The 18,847-nt window shown below is 32.8% G+C and overlaps 1 protein-coding gene across 5 annotated transcripts in view; it reads left to right on the top strand.

Annotated features, from left to right (window-relative positions):
* The window catches only part of FAM126B (family with sequence similarity 126 member B), a 59,524-nt gene extending 41,102 nt beyond the window's left edge, over window positions 1-18,422 (top strand). For 4 of the 5 annotated variants that reach the window (XM_045847681.1, XM_045847683.1, XM_045847682.1 and 1 more), the window contains 5 exons: window positions 547-663; window positions 2,944-3,031; window positions 5,420-5,579; window positions 6,334-6,501; window positions 10,782-18,422. In XM_045847681.1, coding sequence (XP_045703637.1) covers window positions 547-663; window positions 2,944-3,031; window positions 5,420-5,579; window positions 6,334-6,501; window positions 10,782-11,383 — 1,135 coding nt within the window. In that variant the 3' untranslated portion in view covers window positions 11,384-18,422. The remainder of the gene's footprint in view (window positions 1-546; window positions 664-2,943; window positions 3,032-5,419; window positions 5,580-6,333; window positions 6,502-10,781) is intronic. The other variant, XM_045847684.1, reaches the window with a different exon arrangement.
* The last annotated feature ends 425 nt before the right edge of the window (window positions 18,423-18,847 follow it).

The following is an 18,847-nucleotide window of genomic DNA, read 5'->3' as shown; positions in this document are numbered from 1 at the left end:
AAAAATTTCTGAGACTATGATGCACTAAAAACAAAAATATATCTTCTGGACTCACCATTGCAGTTTTTCTAATAAATTAATTGATTAAAATAATGTAGATACAACTTTTTATAACTATTAAGCATAATTTTCTGGAAACATCTTTTAAGAAGATGAATGGTAGAGGATTGTTTATAGTACTCACATCAGTAGTTTAAATGTCCTTTTATTTGCTTTATCTCCCACTAATTCGTCCTGATAAAATTTGGGTTGCAAGAAAATTATGCATTTATTTTTGTGAAGAGAGAAAGATGAATTTGAAAGACTCAGCTTTTTGAAAAAAGTTGTTTTATTGATATAGTCCACTAGAATGTATATGTTTATGAGGGTACAGATTTTATTTTTATTTATTTTTCCTTTTTGTCTCTTCACAACTGTATATTGAGGCCCAGGACAGTTACTAGAATATGGCAGGTATTCAGTAAATATTTGAGGAATTTATAAAAGCAAAAATATCTGATTTAATGAAACAGGAAATCACACATGATAAATACTATATTTTCCTAGGGTTTGTGTGAGTGGGTTTCCACGGCAACATGAAAAACAATGGAAAGAACTCTGTGGTCGAATAGTATTGGATCCTGAATTTATGGTGCAACTTCTCACAGGGGTTTATTATGCCATGTAAGTAGGTGGACTATGAAATTGGGAGAATTCTTCCTAATGTTTAGAAACCTAATATCTCTCTTTTTTTCCTTATCACTTGCACAACACTGCGTTTTTTTGCTCCATGATGGACCCATTATCTTATTTTTCTAATATGAACTTGTCTCAGTACTTTTTCATTTTTATTTTTTTTATTATTTAAAAAAATTCTCTCTTGAGGATATGTTTATTGATTTTAAAGAGAGGATGCGGTAGACAAAGAGAGAGAAACATCAATATCAGGAAGAAACATCAATTGAAGTTTAGTTAACATCCTTTACCACAGTTACAAACTTTTTTTTCTTAAGATGAGAACTTTTAAGAATTATACTCTTTGCAATGTCTGTATTCTGTGCCATTGATCTATGTGTATTTTTATGCCAATACCATGTTGTTTTGATAACCATAGTTTAGTTTGAAATCAGGAAGTGTAATGCCTCCAGCTTTGTTCTTCTTTCTCAAAATTGCTTTGGCTGTTTGGGGTCTTTTGTGGTTCCATACAAATTTTAGGGTTGTTTGTTCTATTTCTGTGAAAAATGCCATCACAAATTAGATAGGGATTACATTGATTCTGTAGATTGCTTTCAGTACTATATTTTAACAATATTAATTCTTCCAGTTAATGAGCATGGAATATCTTTGCATATATTTATGTTCTGCAATTTCTTTCATCAGTATCTTATATAAAAACTGTAAGTGTACAGTGTACAAGTCATTTTCTCCTTGATTAAACTTATTCCTAGGTATTTTTTTTATGTAGTTGACTATATTCCTAATTTCTCTTTCTGACAGTTTGTTATTAATGTACAGAAACACAACTGATTTTTGTATATTGATTTTGTATCCTGCTACTTTACTGAATTTGTTTATTAGTTCTAACAGCTTTTTGGTGGAGTCTTTAGGATTTTCTTTTTTTTTTAAGATTTTATTTATTTATTTTCAGAAAGAGGGGAAAAAGAGGGAGAAAGAGAAAGAAACGTGTGTAAGAGAAACATCAATCGGTTGCCTCTCACATTCCCCAACTGGGGACTTGGTCCACAACCCAGACATGTGCCCTGACTGGGAATCCAACCACCGACCTTTCAGTTCATAGGCCAATGCTCAAGCCACTGAGCCATGCCAGCCAGGGTTTGCCTAATTGCTCTTACAAGGACTGTCTAGTACTATGTTGAATAAAAGTGACTAGAGGAAAAGCCCGTTTTCCACTGTTGAGTATCATGTTAGCTGTGGGCTTGTCATATATGGCCTTTATTTTGTTGAGGTACATCCCCTCTATACCCACTTTGTTGAGAGTTTTTATGGTGAATGGATGTCAGATGCTTTTTTGCATCTATTGAGGTGATCATATGATTTTGTTAATATGGTGTCTCTCATTGATTGAATTGCAGGTATTGAACCATCCCTGTATCCCAGGGCTAAACACCACTTGATCATTGTTTGTGGTCTTTTTAATATACTGTTCAGTTAGGTTTGCTAATATTTTTTTGAGGAATTTTGCATCTATGTTCATTAAGGATATAGGCCTGTAATTTTCTTGTAGTGTTCTTGTATGTTTTTGGTGTCAGGTTAATGCTGGCCTCATAAATTCAGTTTGGAAGTATTCCCTTTTTCTCTGGTTTTTGGAAGAGTTTGAGAAGGTTTGGTATTAATTCTTATTTAAATGTTTGGTAATGTTCATCCACAAAGCTGCCTGGTTTTGTTTATTGGGAAGTTTTTGATTGCTGATTCAGTCTCATTACTAGTAGTAATCAGTCTGCTCAGATTTTCTATTCATGATTCACTCTTGGTAGGTTGTAGATTTCTAGGAATTTATCCATTTCTTATATGTTGTCCAGTTTGTTGGTGTATAATTTTTCATAATCCTTTTGGTTTTTTAAAACAGCCAAAATATAACATAAGTAGTTATTAAATTGGAGTCTTGAAATTGTTGAGGTTTCCTTTATGGAAACTGTGTCTCTCTATGTAGTTTATAACCCAGTTTTTCACTAATGCAATAAACAAAGTACCCTAAATATGAACACATGATAAAAAACAATTTATTGAAGAGACAATCTGTAAACTATTTTAAATGTTAATATCTGAAATCTTCATTTTGTTCCTGTAACTAAAAGTGGGATGATTTAGAAATGGAATGATGTGAAAATTGTTGTTGAAAATCTTGTTTCAGAACCACAAAAATAGGACATGAAACAATAAAAGGGTTGTTGTTGAATATTAGAGATATTTGCTATAGATAGTAAACAATCTGCTTTTCCTTAGGTATAATGGACAGTGGGACCTTGGCCAGGAAGTCCTTGATGACATCATTTATAGAGCACAGCTAGAACTCTTTTCTCAACCACTATTGGTAAGTGGTTACTTTTTATTGAACATAACTGTGTCTGTTGAGGGTAAAAATATTAATATGTAACATGAGGCAATCCAAATCACTGAGGAAAAAGGTTTATTCCACAGAAACAGTTGGTTAACTGTTGGAGTGAAGACAAAATTGGTTTAGATCTGTCCTCACTGGTGTGGCTCAGTGGACTGAGCAATGGCCTGTGAACCAAAGTGTCGCAGGTTCAATTCCTAGTCAGGGCACATGCCTGGGTTGCAGGCCAGGTCCCCACTGGGTGGGGCATGCAAGAGGCAACACATTGATGTTTCTTTCCCTCTCTCTTTCCTTCCCTTCCCCTCTTCCTAAAAATAAATAAATAACATCTTTTTAAAAAGTTGGTTTAGAACCTATCCTTTTACCATATATATTATCAAAATAAACTTCAAATTAATTAAAGAATTACATGTTTTCCTTTAAGGAAGGAAAAAGAGAGGGAGAGAAACATCTTTAAGGAAGGAGAGGGGAAAAGGTTATAAATATTTATTCAAATTTCTACAGGAGGAAGGACTTTCTAAGCTCAAGTGATATATATGACAAGTCACTAAAAAAGGTTGATGATTTTTTTGACCATATAAACATCTAAATTCAAAACTATCAGTGTCTTAAAAACAAAATTAATATGCAGTGCATAAAATATTTTCAACAAGCATGACAAGAAAGCCAATTAATATTTTGTTTATATGAAAGATTTTATACTCTGCCACAAAAAATAAATATATCTCCAAAAGATAAAATGATCCATCTAAAACCAAATGTAAATATCCAGGAGTGGGCTAAGGAAGGTGTTCTTTATGTTCCCAGTAGCAGTGTAGCGCAACTCTAAACACCCCTCTGCAGAAGCCGTTCTGTAATGAGTATTTGTTTTGTTTGACCCACTATCCCATGTCTAGCAACATATCCCAGAAAACTACTTTAAATGTGTTTAAAATGTGTTGTAAGCACAGTATTAGTGTTATTTTTTATTTCAAAGGAATCAAAATGTTTACATGTTCCACAGCAGAGAATAATTAAGTTATATGATATTTTCTTGATGAAAATATGTATTTGAAAATTTATATTGAAGAAAGATGCTCGTTTGTGTTAAGATGTAAAGCAGTATACAACTATTTTTAAAATCTAGATGGGACAGATGAAACATACAAAATGCTAATCGTTGTCTAAGTGATTCAACTGTGGATGATTTTTTATTTCTTTGCAATTTTCTGTTTTCTAAACTTTATATAGTATTTTTGTAACAGTATTTTAAAAATATTGTTTATTTTTACTTGCAGCACTTTAAAATAACACTTTTTATAAAAGCCATTTTCTTTATTTTTTTATATTTTAAATTTTTGTTTTCTAAGTCATCATCTCTAATTTTAATCTAAGGGTTACATTAGAACAAATGGATAACAAGATTTTTCAAATTTATAATAATACCTTGTATTTGTGAAGCTCTTTAAATCATACTTTTATCTTTGTAACTAAATTTATTTTATAAATTAAGTAGAAGGGGCATTTCCAAGGCAATGGAGTTAAAGAGATTAGTAATCTCTAGGCCTGGCATAGTTCTTTATTATTGGGATCTCTGAGGAACCCAATAAATAACACTCTTCTTCTCTATTCAAATCTAGAGCCAGATGAGATAAGTAGATAAAATAGTTGGCAGAGAAACAAACATCATCTGTAGTACTAATAATGGCTAAATTGAAAGACTTACTCTCTACCCCTCAGTCTAGATCTTGGAACAGACCCCAGGACAGAATGTTTGAGTTGGTAGAGAAGGCTTGCTACATTCCACTTGTCCTTGTCCGAGTAGAAGAGGGAGAAAAATAAATACTTCGGTTTCAAGATCTTTGCCAGATTAGCACTACCTAATTTAGAAACATAAACAAGTAAATGACAGTTACTCTAAAAAGTGATGAAGGGCAAAAAGTGATGGGACAAAATGCCAGACATATTTGGGGAAAAGTTCTTAATGGAAACCAAGGAGTGGAGAAAAGGCTAATTTTTTTATCAGAGACTAGATTTTGTGTTATTTATCATCTGAAGAATCGGAAACACTATAGTTTTTCTTATGTCAGGGTTCAAATGTTAAACAATTTTTTTTCCTTTGGAATGTATTTTTTCTTTGAAAGTCAGCAACTTCAAGGAATTGGTAGGATGACTGACATTTTTAAAAATAAATTCTCATTTGAAAAGCCTGCCTAGAAGAATGCAGAACAATAAAGATACAAATATTTGGACACATTGTACTTTTATATTTTATAGTACAAGTTTTAAATACATACTCAAAAAATCATTGACACAAAGAAGTGTAGAATAAGTACAAATTGTATATGGGGTGTAAATATGTATAGACTTAAATTATCATTTTAGGTTGCTAATGCCATGAAAAACTCATTACCATTCGATGCTCCTGATTCTTCACAAGAAGGCCAGAAAGTACTTAAAGTAGAAGTCACTCCAACAGTGCCGAGGATTTCTCGGACTGCGATTACAACAGCTTCCATCCGTCGCCATAGATGGAGGAGAGAAGGTGAGTACAGAATCCCTACAGCTCACTCATGATTCAAGTAAGTTTATCACTGTTGTTATAGACTATATTAGAACATAATATTGTAGTTGTCTTTATAATTTAAGTAAAATTGTTCAGTTTTTAAAAATAGCATTAGAAATTTGGTTTAAATGCCTAAATATACTTTAATACAATTTTTAATAAAGTAGAAAGATTTTATTTAGAATGCTCTATGAATGTTAAAACAGAAAATCAAGTTAATTTTTCTTTTTTTGAACTAGTAATAACAATAGGAAAGAAGTTTCTTTAAGCCTTTTACTGTAATGGGAAAAAAAGGTGCATGTGTGAGCATTGTGGGAGAACACTGTGTAACTAGCCAAACTCATGGTATAGTGCAGGTTATTCATGAAATCTTACAAAAAGTTACTATTGTTTTTTAGATTCTTCTCTTTGCTTTTCCTGTTTTAGAAGTGCTGAATCCAGCAGTATTACGTAGTCATACGGTACTTGGATAGTTAACCTGTCTTTCCTAAGAGATATTAATTACCATTTTAATGATCCCTATTTTTCTATCCTATTCATTTGCAAACCTCACATTGTTCATCCTCACATGTGCCTTATGTGTGTGTATGCTGTGCACACACATGTAACTATATAAGTAGCATTTGTGTTTATATCATATCCATATATACATTCTCTTATCTGCCTGGGTCAAAATGCTCAGAAAAGAAGAGAGGAGCATAAAAGCACTAAAATTTTATATGTTGAATCCCAGATGGCTTTGACTTCTCAAACGAGGCTGACTCGAGTATTCCTGGCTCCCCGATCCAACACGGCTCCACTGACCTAGGGATCAAACGTGTGCAAGAGGGGGAGGTGCTGGTGCGCAGGACCCCTGAGCATGGCTCACCGGAGCCCAACTCAGCAGCAGCCACAACAGAGGGTAGGACAGAGATGAGGAAGCAGAAGTCAGTGAGGCAGTTGCTGGAGAAGGATCCTGGCTTTCTAACTCCAAGCAGAACATCTTTCCATTCTAGTGTGTGTTTCTACTACCCCAGAGTATATTAGCTCCTCCTTGCAAAGCACAAATCCCCATATGCCTAGTGCCAGGTCAAGTACAATCTTCAGTTACCATTTGTGCTGGCCTGGAGTCTGCATCCCTGTGTAATCAAAAAATAGCTTGGCATGGCTACTAACAAAGCAGAGGCCTGTCTCCGAAAGGTCTGCAAATGCTTGGAATTTTCTCATTACTGAGCATGTTTATTCTAACATTAGGGAAGGAAAAATGCACCCAATGAACATGAGCCTTATTAGTCAATATAAGTTGATTTAATCCATACAGCAACTTATTCTTTAAAAATACTACGAAGAATTTTAACACATTAATACATTATCTTTGAGAAATTAGACTAAAGTGGAGCCGGCAATTTATCTCTAATCCCAAGGTTGTCAATTAACAAGAATTTCTTATCTCTTTAAAAAGTGAACTAATGTTGATTGGCTTTTTATAATCTGCAGGTCAAATTGCCTGGGTCTAACTAGTGAACTACTTACATCTTTCCTCTATAAATGTACTAGCCTGGTGCACACTACATTTAACATTTACTGTAAGTAATGATTATCTTATATAGCTCCCAAACAGAATTGAAATGTGTTATTTAGAGGTCAGGTATCCAATAGATTCTTGTTTCTACAATGTAGGAATCTCAAAATGAGAGTCATCTCTCCTTTTCCAAACTCCCCACTGTCCCATCTCCTCCCGCCACCGCCACCACCACCACCGCCACCACCACCACCACTATCTGTAAAAGAACACTTCTACCTTATAGGAAAGTATTGATTTGCTGCTTTACATGTGATGCCATAGGAGTTGGCTTTGTAAAAGAGGGAACTGTAGCTTAAGCATTTTTTCACTACTTAATATATTGCTATTGTGGAACCTTTACACTAATTTATCAAATATAGCAAGTAGTTTTAAAATAGGGTACAAATTTTTACTTCAAGACCAAACACACATGAAGCAGTTACTTCCATCTTAAGGAAGTTTCTTGCTCTTTGGTGCATTAAAATTTTGAGCATGCTCAGTAAGAATCTATTGTAAATCAACCCTTTGTTCCCTTGCCCATTCGCCCATATTGACCTTACGTCCTTTACCGGTGTTGCATGTGCATGATCTAGGGACCCAAAGAGTTGGTGCTGTTTTACAGAGATCCTGTGAAAAGTGCAGCCTTCCCTTTTCATTTTTTCTGTATCTCTTTGTTATCTCTGGGAGTCAGTTTTAACTTGTATAAAGGCATAAAAATAAGTGTATGAATAGATGTTGAACCCAGAGTTGATGTAAATTGAACAACATCCTATTTCTTAACATTCTTTTTTTCCTTTTTTAAAAATTGAATTTATTGGGGTAATATTGGTTAATAAAATTATATAGGGTCCGGCACAAGTAACACCCCTTTTCTATTACAAAATCATAAGCATGTAATTCTATAACATAATATCACACTCAAACACACCATATGACATTTTAGGTGAAATGTTCAAATTAAAACTATAAATTATTACACCCATATTATTACCCTACCAACCACGCTCAAGCAAGTGTTACTTCTGCTGGACCCTGTATAGGTTTTAGGTGTTTCTCAACATTCTAGATGACTAAATGAGCCACTTAATGTGTATGTCCTACCATTTTTAGATTGTTGAAGTATTTGTGCTAAATATAGCTATGCCATATTAACACTTGATGATATTCTACAAAGTGTGGGATAAGGTTGAAACATTTCTTTTAGTTCATCAAAAGTCATATACTTTGAAAAAGGAACCAAAAAGATAGTTCCTTTTAAATATTAAAATATTATATTTATATATATCTTATCACTAGTAGAAAATTTCAGTTTGTGAAGGTGGAGTATAGCTACAAGGAAAGAAGAATGAGTTCCTTCATTGTGTTTGAAATTTCTCAAAAATTATTTTGCCTTTATCTAGATTAATTGTAGTTTTAAATCAGTATTAGTAGATACTACATTTAAATGGAGAGGTAGACATAAATGGAAAAGTTCATTAAAAATCCTTTTTGGTTGTCTCTCCTTTGGACCATCAATAGTATTGATACCACTCAGGAAGAAAATCAGAAAGGAAAAAAGTTATGAGGCACAATTACCTTTTGTTTTGTAAAGTTTTTCTTTAAACAGAAGGAAGGAAATTACTAAAACCCATGTAAAGTTTTAGTAATTCTGAAGTTTGCTGGAGCTTTTGGATAAACATTAAAATTGACCTTTAAGAAAAGAAAATCTGTTTTTCAGTATGTTGTTTTAAATAGCTTTACAATTAAAAGTGTATTTAGTGTATGTTGAAATTGAAGGGAATATGAGCCTATCACCTGCCTTTATCTTGATTGTCAAGTAACATTTTATTTGTGACTTTTAAAGCTGGATTTAAAATTATTAAACTGAGGACGCCTGTGATTAAAGTATAGTCAGTGTTCTGCTATACTGAAACAGCATTTTTGGTGTATAAAATATCTGTAGATTCTCTTGCATGGTGGCTTTTATGTTATTATCATCTTTTCTATGGCCATGTTGCTTATGCATCAGATCTGCATGTGGCAAAATTCAGAAGCTAGCACTAAGTCTCTCAGTCTCCTTTCCTAAGTCTGTGTGTACCCAATAATACATTTCTCTTCACTCCTGGTTTTATATTATTGATATTAATTGTGAACCAGTAACTGTCTTTTCTTGGGCATTTGAGAGTTTTTATATTAATTGTAAGTAAGTGGCCGAGATGATATCATATGCATATAATTTAAAGTTTTATTTGAGATACATTATATACTGTTGTTTTGAACAAGGGGTTGAGAGAAGTGGTGTCAGCTGCATTTTATATGGCTTTGCATGATGATTAAAGATTATTAAACTGCTGGATAAAAATAACAACATGCCTTTTGCTTTAAGGATAGCTTATTTCATTTTTCTTTTGAAGGAAGGAAATAAGTAATCCCTATGAGGAAATATACTTAAGAAAATATTTTTAATTTTTCAGGTACTGTTAAATAAAAATTGTATTTAAATATTTCATGTATAGTTTAATTAGGTAACCCTATGTCAAGGTAATATTTATTTAGATTTCTTCCCTAATGTTTTAACTATAATGGTGCTATCTGTATGTAGATTCAGAGTAAACTTCTCACAGTCTGGTTAACATACTTAATGTTGTAGCAAACTGCTATCAGATTTTGAAAGAAGCAAATGTACTATTTTCTAAGAGAATGTTGTTCATACTTTCAGTAAGAGAATTGAGCTTCCTGGAAACCCCAGACTGAATGTATAATATGTGCTTCTCCCTTTCTTAGAAAATCCCAAGAAAAGGACTCTTTTGTTAACTTCAGTTTCTGCATGAAACATAATTGGACATTATAGTATTTTGTGATTATGAAAATTATACATCTCAAACTAAAATTTTTAAATATTATAGAAATACATAATATAGAAAGTAAAAATCCTTCTTAAATATTCCTGCTGGTTCCCTAGCTTGCCCTCTGATAACCAAATATTTTCTTCACATTAATTGGTCAAGAAAATATGGAAACCAGTGAGTAGATATGTCCATAAGACAAAATACAATTAGGAAGTAGCTTGAAATAATGTAAAGATTTTTTACTTTTGGATTAGAAAATTTACTAGTTCCATGTTAAAGGTTTTAAAGCCAATTAGAAGCAGTTAGCTGTTGAGGAAATATTAATTTTTATTGTAGTTAAAAAGGATTTGGCATTTTAGGGATAAATGTTTTTGGCATTATTCTGGGCGACTGAAATTAGATGTCTATTTTATTGTGGGTTAAGGAAGATAGGAGGAAAAATTCTTGTTTTTTTTTTTTAATAGATATGGTCACTTCAAATTGATATGGATATATTATATTTATGATGACAAAATGTTGTGTTTTACCTAAAATTGTTTTGTATTCCTAAACACTGATAGTATATTAAGTTCATTTGTGGATAGTTTTATAAAAGCTGGACTAATTAAAGCTAAATAAACAGAACAAATAACGTTAGAATTCTGTGTAGATTAAGGTTTCTTCCCTTAAATTATTTAGGGGAAGTGTTGATAGCAAAGCCATTGCCAACCTATAGCAAACATTACCCAAGAGATAGTCAGTTGAGTTGTTATTCACAGCTACTGCTTATTTAATTTAGGTATTGCTGAGTCTTTCCGATTTGTTTTTTAGGTGCTGAAGGTGTAAATGGAGGAGAGGAGCCGGTAAACCTGAATGATGCAGATGAAGGATTTTCATCAGGGGCGTCCCTTAGCAGTCAGCCAATTGGGACCAAACCATCCTCCTCTTCTCAGAGGGGAAGCTTAAAGAAAGTAGCAACTGGGCGTTCAGTCAAGGATAAAGAAACAGCCTCTGCCATCAAATCCAATGAGAGCCCTCGAGATTCAGTAGTCCGCAGACAGTATGTACAGCAACCTACTGATTTTAGTGTAGATTCAATTGAGCTGACACCGATGAAGAAACACCTGAGCCTGCCTGCTGGCCAGGTGGTGCCAAAAACCAATAGTTTAAGTTTAATCCGGACAGCCAGTGCTTCCTCAAGTAAATCATTTGACTATGTAAATGTCAGTCAAGCAAGTACCAGCATTGGGGTTGGCACTGAGGGAGTTACTAATTTAGCAGCTAACAATGCTAATCGATACTCGACTATCAGTCTACAGGAAGACCGGCTAGGTCAAGCTGGAGAAGGTAAAGAGCTCCTCAGCCCAGGGGCTCCCTTAACCAAGCAGTCTCGATCCCCAAGTTTCAATATGCAGCTAATATCCCAGGTGTAGTTTTGACATCCTCTCTTATCGTTCTGCTTACCTTTTAAACTGAACATTTCATTGTGCAGGAAGAAACTTCATCCTATATTGTGAAAAAATTGGTCATTGTAGTCAGATTTGATTTAGTTTAGGTATTGTCATACTGTATTTTGTATGGAAACAGCAATAAGGTTTTCTTTCCCCTCCTTCCTCTATCTTCTCTTCACCTATTCCTTGTAAATGTGTTTGTGAAGCAGTATAAAATGTCTGCATTTTCCATGCCTTCCTTTCTCCTTGGGTGATGTGCAATCCATTGTAGGCTGATCGGTCCCATTTCAACACTGTGAGACTGAGGATATGTTAGAGGAAATGGTGTATATGATCCCTATGAAATGATTCTTTAGCTTTCTTAAAAAAAGAAAAAACGGGTTTGTTCTCATAATCTATAAACTATGATTACTGGGTCATATTTTTTTCTCTCTTAACCAGGAGTGCCTCAGAGATTCTGCTATGACTTTGGACTTCTCTGTGTCTGTGCAATCATTTTCTTGAGAAGCATGGGGAAAGGTGATAGACTGCTGCACTTTTTCATTAAAATGAGAGTGGCTCTTTTTTTCCCATCTCCTTTATCTCGAGGACACAAAAGTTTAGTTACTGAGGCATTTAAATCAAGTTGTGTCCACCTCCATTGGAGGGCAGGGCTCTAAATTGATTGTGTAATTGATAATGCACTTTCTCAATGGCTCTATAGTCATTAACTTGTCTTCCCTCTCCCCTACAAGGACATAAGGTCATTTTTGTCCTTGACGTTTGAACAACTAACAAATCAGAGAATCCAAGGGGCATGTTCTATTTTCCAGGAATGACTGACACTTTGGTGCTGGGGTTTTGTGGAGGGAGGGATGGTTTTTGTTTAGCTTGTGTGGGATTGTGTATGTGAGGGGAAGTTTTGATTGGTTTTCTTTCTTTTCCTCTGTGAGTTAATGACTGAAGTAGAACAAGTACGTCTTCAGGTAAAGAGAGGGATTTCTCAACCTACTTTCTGTGATGTCAGACTATTGGAGAAACCCTTTCAGCTGCTTTCTAGATGTACCTAAATTCAGTCAGATATTTTGGATTAAGAAACCTGAAGTCCTGACATATTATATACTCCAAGGAAATACATCAGGGACAGATAATTGGCTGAAAACACTGACGCTTCAATGTGATACATTTTTATAGAACATTTCTACCAGGGGGTACTGACTTGATTTCTCCTACAAGGACCACACTGCCTTTGTGTTTAATGTAATGCAATTTGTGTACCTTCTAATCATATATCTGACAAAGTTTCTCATTTTTATAAAACTTTGAAATCATGCCAGTAAGGTAAATGTTGAATGTATGTAAAGTAGCATTTGGTAACTGTGCTACAAAAATGCATTATTGGTTAAAAAAAATTCTGATTTGGTTGGTTAAGATTTCATTATGACCTTTTCTGGGTCTCAGGTTCTAATACTTGATTGAAATAGAAAAGAATATATTGGTTTTTGAAAATCAGTATATTGTGACTTGAACTGCTATGTGTTATCCTTCCACAAAATACATCAGAATTATTAGTGCTTTGTACATTTAGACATTTTTATTTTATTATTGTGAAAGAAAAATATACTGAATTTATAGAAAGCAAGTATTCTCCTAATTAACAGTTTAAAATTTCATCTCTACCAATTAAAATTACAATAGATTTTGATAAATAAAATTTTAAAATGCTTCATTTTTTTCCATACCTACAAATCTCCCTTTTTTCAATTGTAAGAGGGCTTTTTGTTTGTTTTGCTTGTTTTTTAAGGGATTTAGAATCTTTATAAGGGCAGTGAAATGCTTGTTTGAATTTGGTGGTCTGTAACATTTTTTCAGCTCATATTAAAATGGAAAACTAGAACCTGAACTAGTGTCTATGAAATTGCCAAAGTCCAGCATAAAGCTAAAAGTTGAGAGAGCTTTACTGATTTGTGTGTGTGTGTGTGTATATGGTGTGTATATGTATATATCGCAAAGACATATTTTAGGTATCCCTTACTTCTAATTTAACTAAGAGATGTTAGATAAATGAATTTAAAAGTAGCCAAAATAAAGATCTGTAAAGTGTAAAGATCTGTAACATAGTAAGGAAAGCAAAGCTTAAGTATGAAAGGAAAAGAGCATTTTACTTACCAGGGAGTGAGATCTTAGCCATGGCTGTAGGTCAGTCACTTTTATGGCAGAAATGCCCAATTGATTTAGGAGGCTGAAGAAATGTTTGTATCTAGTAAGTTTTAATTAAAGCACACACACAAAAAAAACCTAATAATATCAAATTACAGGAAAAGCTGTAATAAATATTATAAGATCTCCCTTTGGTTTATTAGAAATCTTTACCTGCAAAGTTGGTTTGAAAACTTTCAACTTAGAAGATTTCACTTATCTGTGTGTATATGTATATATTTTCTATGTATACATAACTCATTAATGTTGCATGGCCTTTAACATTTATGTTTCATTCTCTTAAGAGAGATGATTTGGCCCCAATGAAGAAACACTTAATTTAGTTCAAACTTTACATTCAGGATTTTACAACAGAGTTCCTGTGCAAGATATTATTTAAAGGGAATGAGTTGGTTTAAACAAACCATAAGTCAAATTTTGTAAGAGTTTTGATATTCATTTGCATTATTGGATTTAATAAAAAATAGTTTTCAGATATACAATACTTGTTAAAAATATATGCCAGCAATATTCATATTTTATCATTTAACATCCTTTTGTTTTATACTTCCTTTTTTAAGTCTTTTTTTTTCTTCTATGGAAAAGCTATTTAGGGAGAAAATACTTGTTTTCTATAATAAAATAGTTTGATACCATCTGTACCAGGTCGGATCAAGAAATATCTGAAGGTTTTGGGAACTCTTCTCTCTGATATTAATCTGAAATCACGTTACTAAAAAGCAAACTAGAATCTAAAGTGAGTAGCTAACTTAGAAGTAAGGTTTTTAAATAAAAAATACTTTAGAAGTTGGAGGGGTGGTTGTAATTTGATATCCTGACCCCTATTCTCCTAATTACTCTTCTGTGCCTATTTATTATAGAGTCAGAATTTTTGTGCTAGCCGAGACCCTAGAGATAATCTCGATAGTCTCTTTAACACCCACTCCTCCCACCCCCATATCCATCCTTGGGAAACTGAGGCTCAAAAAGATTGTGACATAATCAAGGTCACATAACTAAGAAGCAGAGCCAGAATAAAACTCCTGTCTGCTGTCAAATGCATATTAGCACCCTACTGCCTCCCTTTACTCGTACTATGGTAAATGTGTCATGTTCTGCAGTTCTCCTCCTCCTGCAGTTCTGTACAGTTTTGGACTAGTATTGGTGAATATTGGACTAGTAGTTGGTGAATATAGCACATTCAGGAAAGTATTAAATCCAGAAAAATGTAGAGTACTAAACATAGATGGGGAAGTGTTAGAAATGTAGGTATCTATACCATAGATGTAAGGATAGATACATTTTTCTTATTCTAATTTATGCCTTACTATTTTGCGCCACATAACAGTGTATGCTGCCATTTTATAGTTGATTATATTGCTGGGGATTTATTTAAGTGCAAAAATAAACCCAATGAAATGGCTTCGATCAGTGTTTCTAGCTATTTTAAAGTAATTTTTGAATCAGCCAGCTTTCATAGTCACCTAGATAGCAAGTTAATTGTATTGCACAATGGAGTATTGCAAAGTAAAGATGAAACTTGATTCCATTAGTTTCTAATGTCAAAAGATTGTGCTTAGAGCAGATAGATGAAAGCAACATGTCCTTACGTGGTTAAAAAAGGTTTGTAGTGCAAAGCTCATGATGTGTAATGGAATGGTGACCATCATGTTATTCAGAGTGTATATACCATATAAAATATCTTAAATGTGGTAGTTTCAGCTATATAAGCTCAATATTTTCAACCTATATTCTTAAATTCCACTCAGTAGCTTTAAATTAATTATAATTATTTATTAGACACTGGAATACTGAAAATAACTTTTCAGATTGGTTTGTTTGCACTATATTTGTGAATATTTTAATGAAGTAGGGTGTTTTTCCTACCTCACTTGGTGAGGTTTGTCATGGGTCCATTTTTGAGTACTTTAGTTGTTTGACAATCAGTTGTCTCATTTAATGCTCTGCATGTTCATTTGTAAATAAAAAAAATTAGTATGTGTCTCGGGATAGCACACTATTTATACAAACACTGGCAAGGAGGATCCCTCCATTTCTGACGTTGGATTACAAAGTAAATTTTGTTCTATGTTTTTTTTAAATCAGTATTTCAGTTACATGTTTGTCTTTCAGTTTAAAAATATTTAATAGGTCATGCCAGTGGTTGGAAAATCTATAAGAATTTTAGAGCAACTTTTCTATACTATGGCTATGTTAAACAGTCTGAACATGATGTTTTTTATCTCTCAAGTTGAATGATTATTGTCAGTTGAGACCCTTATTTGTAATACTTTTAATTTTTTCTAAAGTGCTTTTTAGAAACAAGTTGTCTAAAAACAACTAGATCTTATTGATAACTGAAATTCTAAATATTAGCATATTTGCCAGATTATAAGAAGATGGAATGCAGTGTAAAATTGTTAACAGTGCAAATAAAATCATGTGTTACTAGATTGGCACGATTTTCCGTTGCCAAGGTGTTTATGTTGATTAATGAAAGACATAAATTTTAGGTATTACCTATGTTATGTACCTAATGGGTATATCATACTGGCACTGAACATGCATAGAAAATACTATTCATAGAATCATCCAATGTGTATGTACACTGTACTGGGTTTTTGACAGTGCCAGAAATTTGTGTGGTGGTCCCAAGCCATGAGAATCAGGGGAGTCATCATCACCTAAACATCTCCTGCCCATGTAGGCACATTTCTTCTAAATTTGACCATAAAATCACACAATTTTGGTGACTTCTATCCCTTCAGTATTTTTGTAGTCTTAACCGTTGGTTACAGGAGAAATTTATGCAAGACAGACAATTCAGGATAAAAGTTAGCAAGAAGCTAGGAATGATGTGAGTGAAATACCTGGCAGCATAGTGCAGAAATGCAGGTTCTGTGTTTTGCTTCTGGATTTTGAGAAAATGTTTACAAACTAAGACACATTCAAATGTTTGCTATTATATTATTATGTTTAATATAGACTTTACCCAAAAAATATAATTAGGTGTATCTTAAAGTATAAATGAGTCTTTTTAAAATAATTATGTATCTGGAAGTAGGTAAAATACAGATTTTTTTTAATTTTCAAAGAGAAATTAACTTAATTGGACAGTCTATCCCCAACTACAGAATTGATATCAATCTGGTTTGCTATATTTGTGTCAACAGCTTAGTGTTAATTATATCAGAGGAAATTCTTTACATCTTCATTGATTTCAAAATTTACCAAAGAAAATGTTTCAACCAAATATAATTTTAAAGTACCTAACTGTTAAGGAATAAGATTAATTTAACCTGAAGGATGGCTTTCTAGCCCTGAGGGAAATAGATATTAAAATATTCTTTGATCTGGAACATAGATATAGAGTACCTACAAGATTCCATTTGAGGTTCTTGTTATGTTAGTAAAATGTCAACATTTACACTCCCAGCAAAAATACCAGTGAAAGATTAAGTCAAAATATTATTGCTGTGGCACATTTTCATGTCTCCTTAACTCAAATTAAGGATTCTGTTCCATCAGTATTGAAGAAAAAAGTGAGCAAGTTCCTAAAATTAGTATATTGTATGATATTGTGACTTTTTAAAAGTAAAATTGAGGGGGAAATTATGGAGATGCCCCTTTTCAAGTGGGCAGTGGCAATTATTTCTAGTAAGTATGATATGGGCTAGAATGGTATGTTTACATAATATATGTATATGATCACTCCGGGTGTATTTTTACTTTGCAGAAAAATATGATTGGATTATGAAAAACTGAAATACTCCTTTTTAATGTATAAACCAATAAGAACTAAAAGATTTACTTAAACTATTAAATAATGATTTCTTTGGAAAATATGAGGTGTAATTATATATTAACTGATGTTCCAAACAGGTTCTATGTATTATTTTTTCCATATCAGATGGTAGTTAAAAAATAATGATGTATCAATCAGCTATCTTAGAAAGAGAAGAGTGGCTTTCTAACAATTACTAATGTAGGTTTGTGGGGTTTATCATCCAAACTGAATTGGGAGATAATGCTGAATGCCCCTTTTGTTTAAAATATTTGTAATAAGTACATCAACTACTTTACAGTAAATCTTTTTTTCTTGTTCTAAAAATTATGCTGGCTTTACATTATTTAAAGTGGTTAAATAAAACAGTATTTATGGTGCAATGATTTTCCCCATAATAATTGGCTCTCATGCTACAATTTCTGAAGTTTTACTGCTTGAGCATTATGTAGTTTGATCTCTGTGAAAATGGACAAGTAAAAAGGAGATAACCCACTTTCATATGTTTGCTTCATAAAAGGATATGGAACGTATGGATCAGCTCTCTTTAAAAAACAAAAAAACAGCATCAACCTATTTGGTATAACTTCCCAAGTACTCAGAGAATAGTGCTGGTGAAAATTTAAATATGATAGGCATGAAGAAAATATGATTTCTATTGACTGATGTCCTTTCAACCTAGGGCTAGTGAAAACCTTCGTTTCTTTTTCAGAGCTGAAGAAAAAAACCCGCACATTTAAGATCATATTTATTGGTGCATGTAAGCCATTATCTTAACTGTCTTACTGAACTGGTTAATACTGTTGATTGTTGAAATGTGAAATGTAGTCACTGTTGACCTGTAAATATCTTCCAGAGATGAAAAAATATTTTAAGGTATTGTAAATAAAGATGTATAAAATTCAATATCAGTCTGCAATGCAGAAACATATCTAAGATGTTAAATATTGTGTTTCTTGAGAGATGTGTAATTTTTCCCTAGTTGTATCTAGTTACATTAAGAATGTAAATTTTCTTTTGTACAGTATAAAAATACAGCTTTATTTGCTTTTGACTGGATTTCTGAGTTGACTTTATATCTTAACCTAAATTTCATATCTTAAAATGATCCTTCTTTGCATTTTTATTGCATGTTTTCACAGCAGTTTATTTTATTTATATCTGAACCTTTTATTCATGTCACACGCTATTAAATAAAGGTAATTTATAAAATTATTAGGGCAATATATAAAACTACATTTAGCACTATAAAATAAGAATGAACATGCCTATAAAATAAGAAGGCAAAAGTAAAATTAATACATAAAATATTGCCATATGTTTCTATATGTTATTGAGATACAAATTTTATCTCTGAATGTTAAAGTAGCTAATTGCAGAGAAGTACAATTAAGTATGTGATTTCCATGTATTCTTAAGATAAATCAGTTTTGCATGTGAAGCACAACTGTTTGTGTTGAAATGTTAGAAAATTTTCTTTCATG

The sequence above is a fragment of the Phyllostomus hastatus genome, unplaced genomic scaffold, assembly GCF_019186645.2.
Source record: "Phyllostomus hastatus isolate PE091 unplaced genomic scaffold, TTU_PhHast_1.1 phas_contig_57, whole genome shotgun sequence".
Lineage (NCBI taxonomy): Eukaryota > Metazoa > Chordata > Mammalia > Chiroptera > Phyllostomidae > Phyllostomus > Phyllostomus hastatus.
This window is presented reverse-complemented; position numbering and strand designations above follow the sequence as displayed.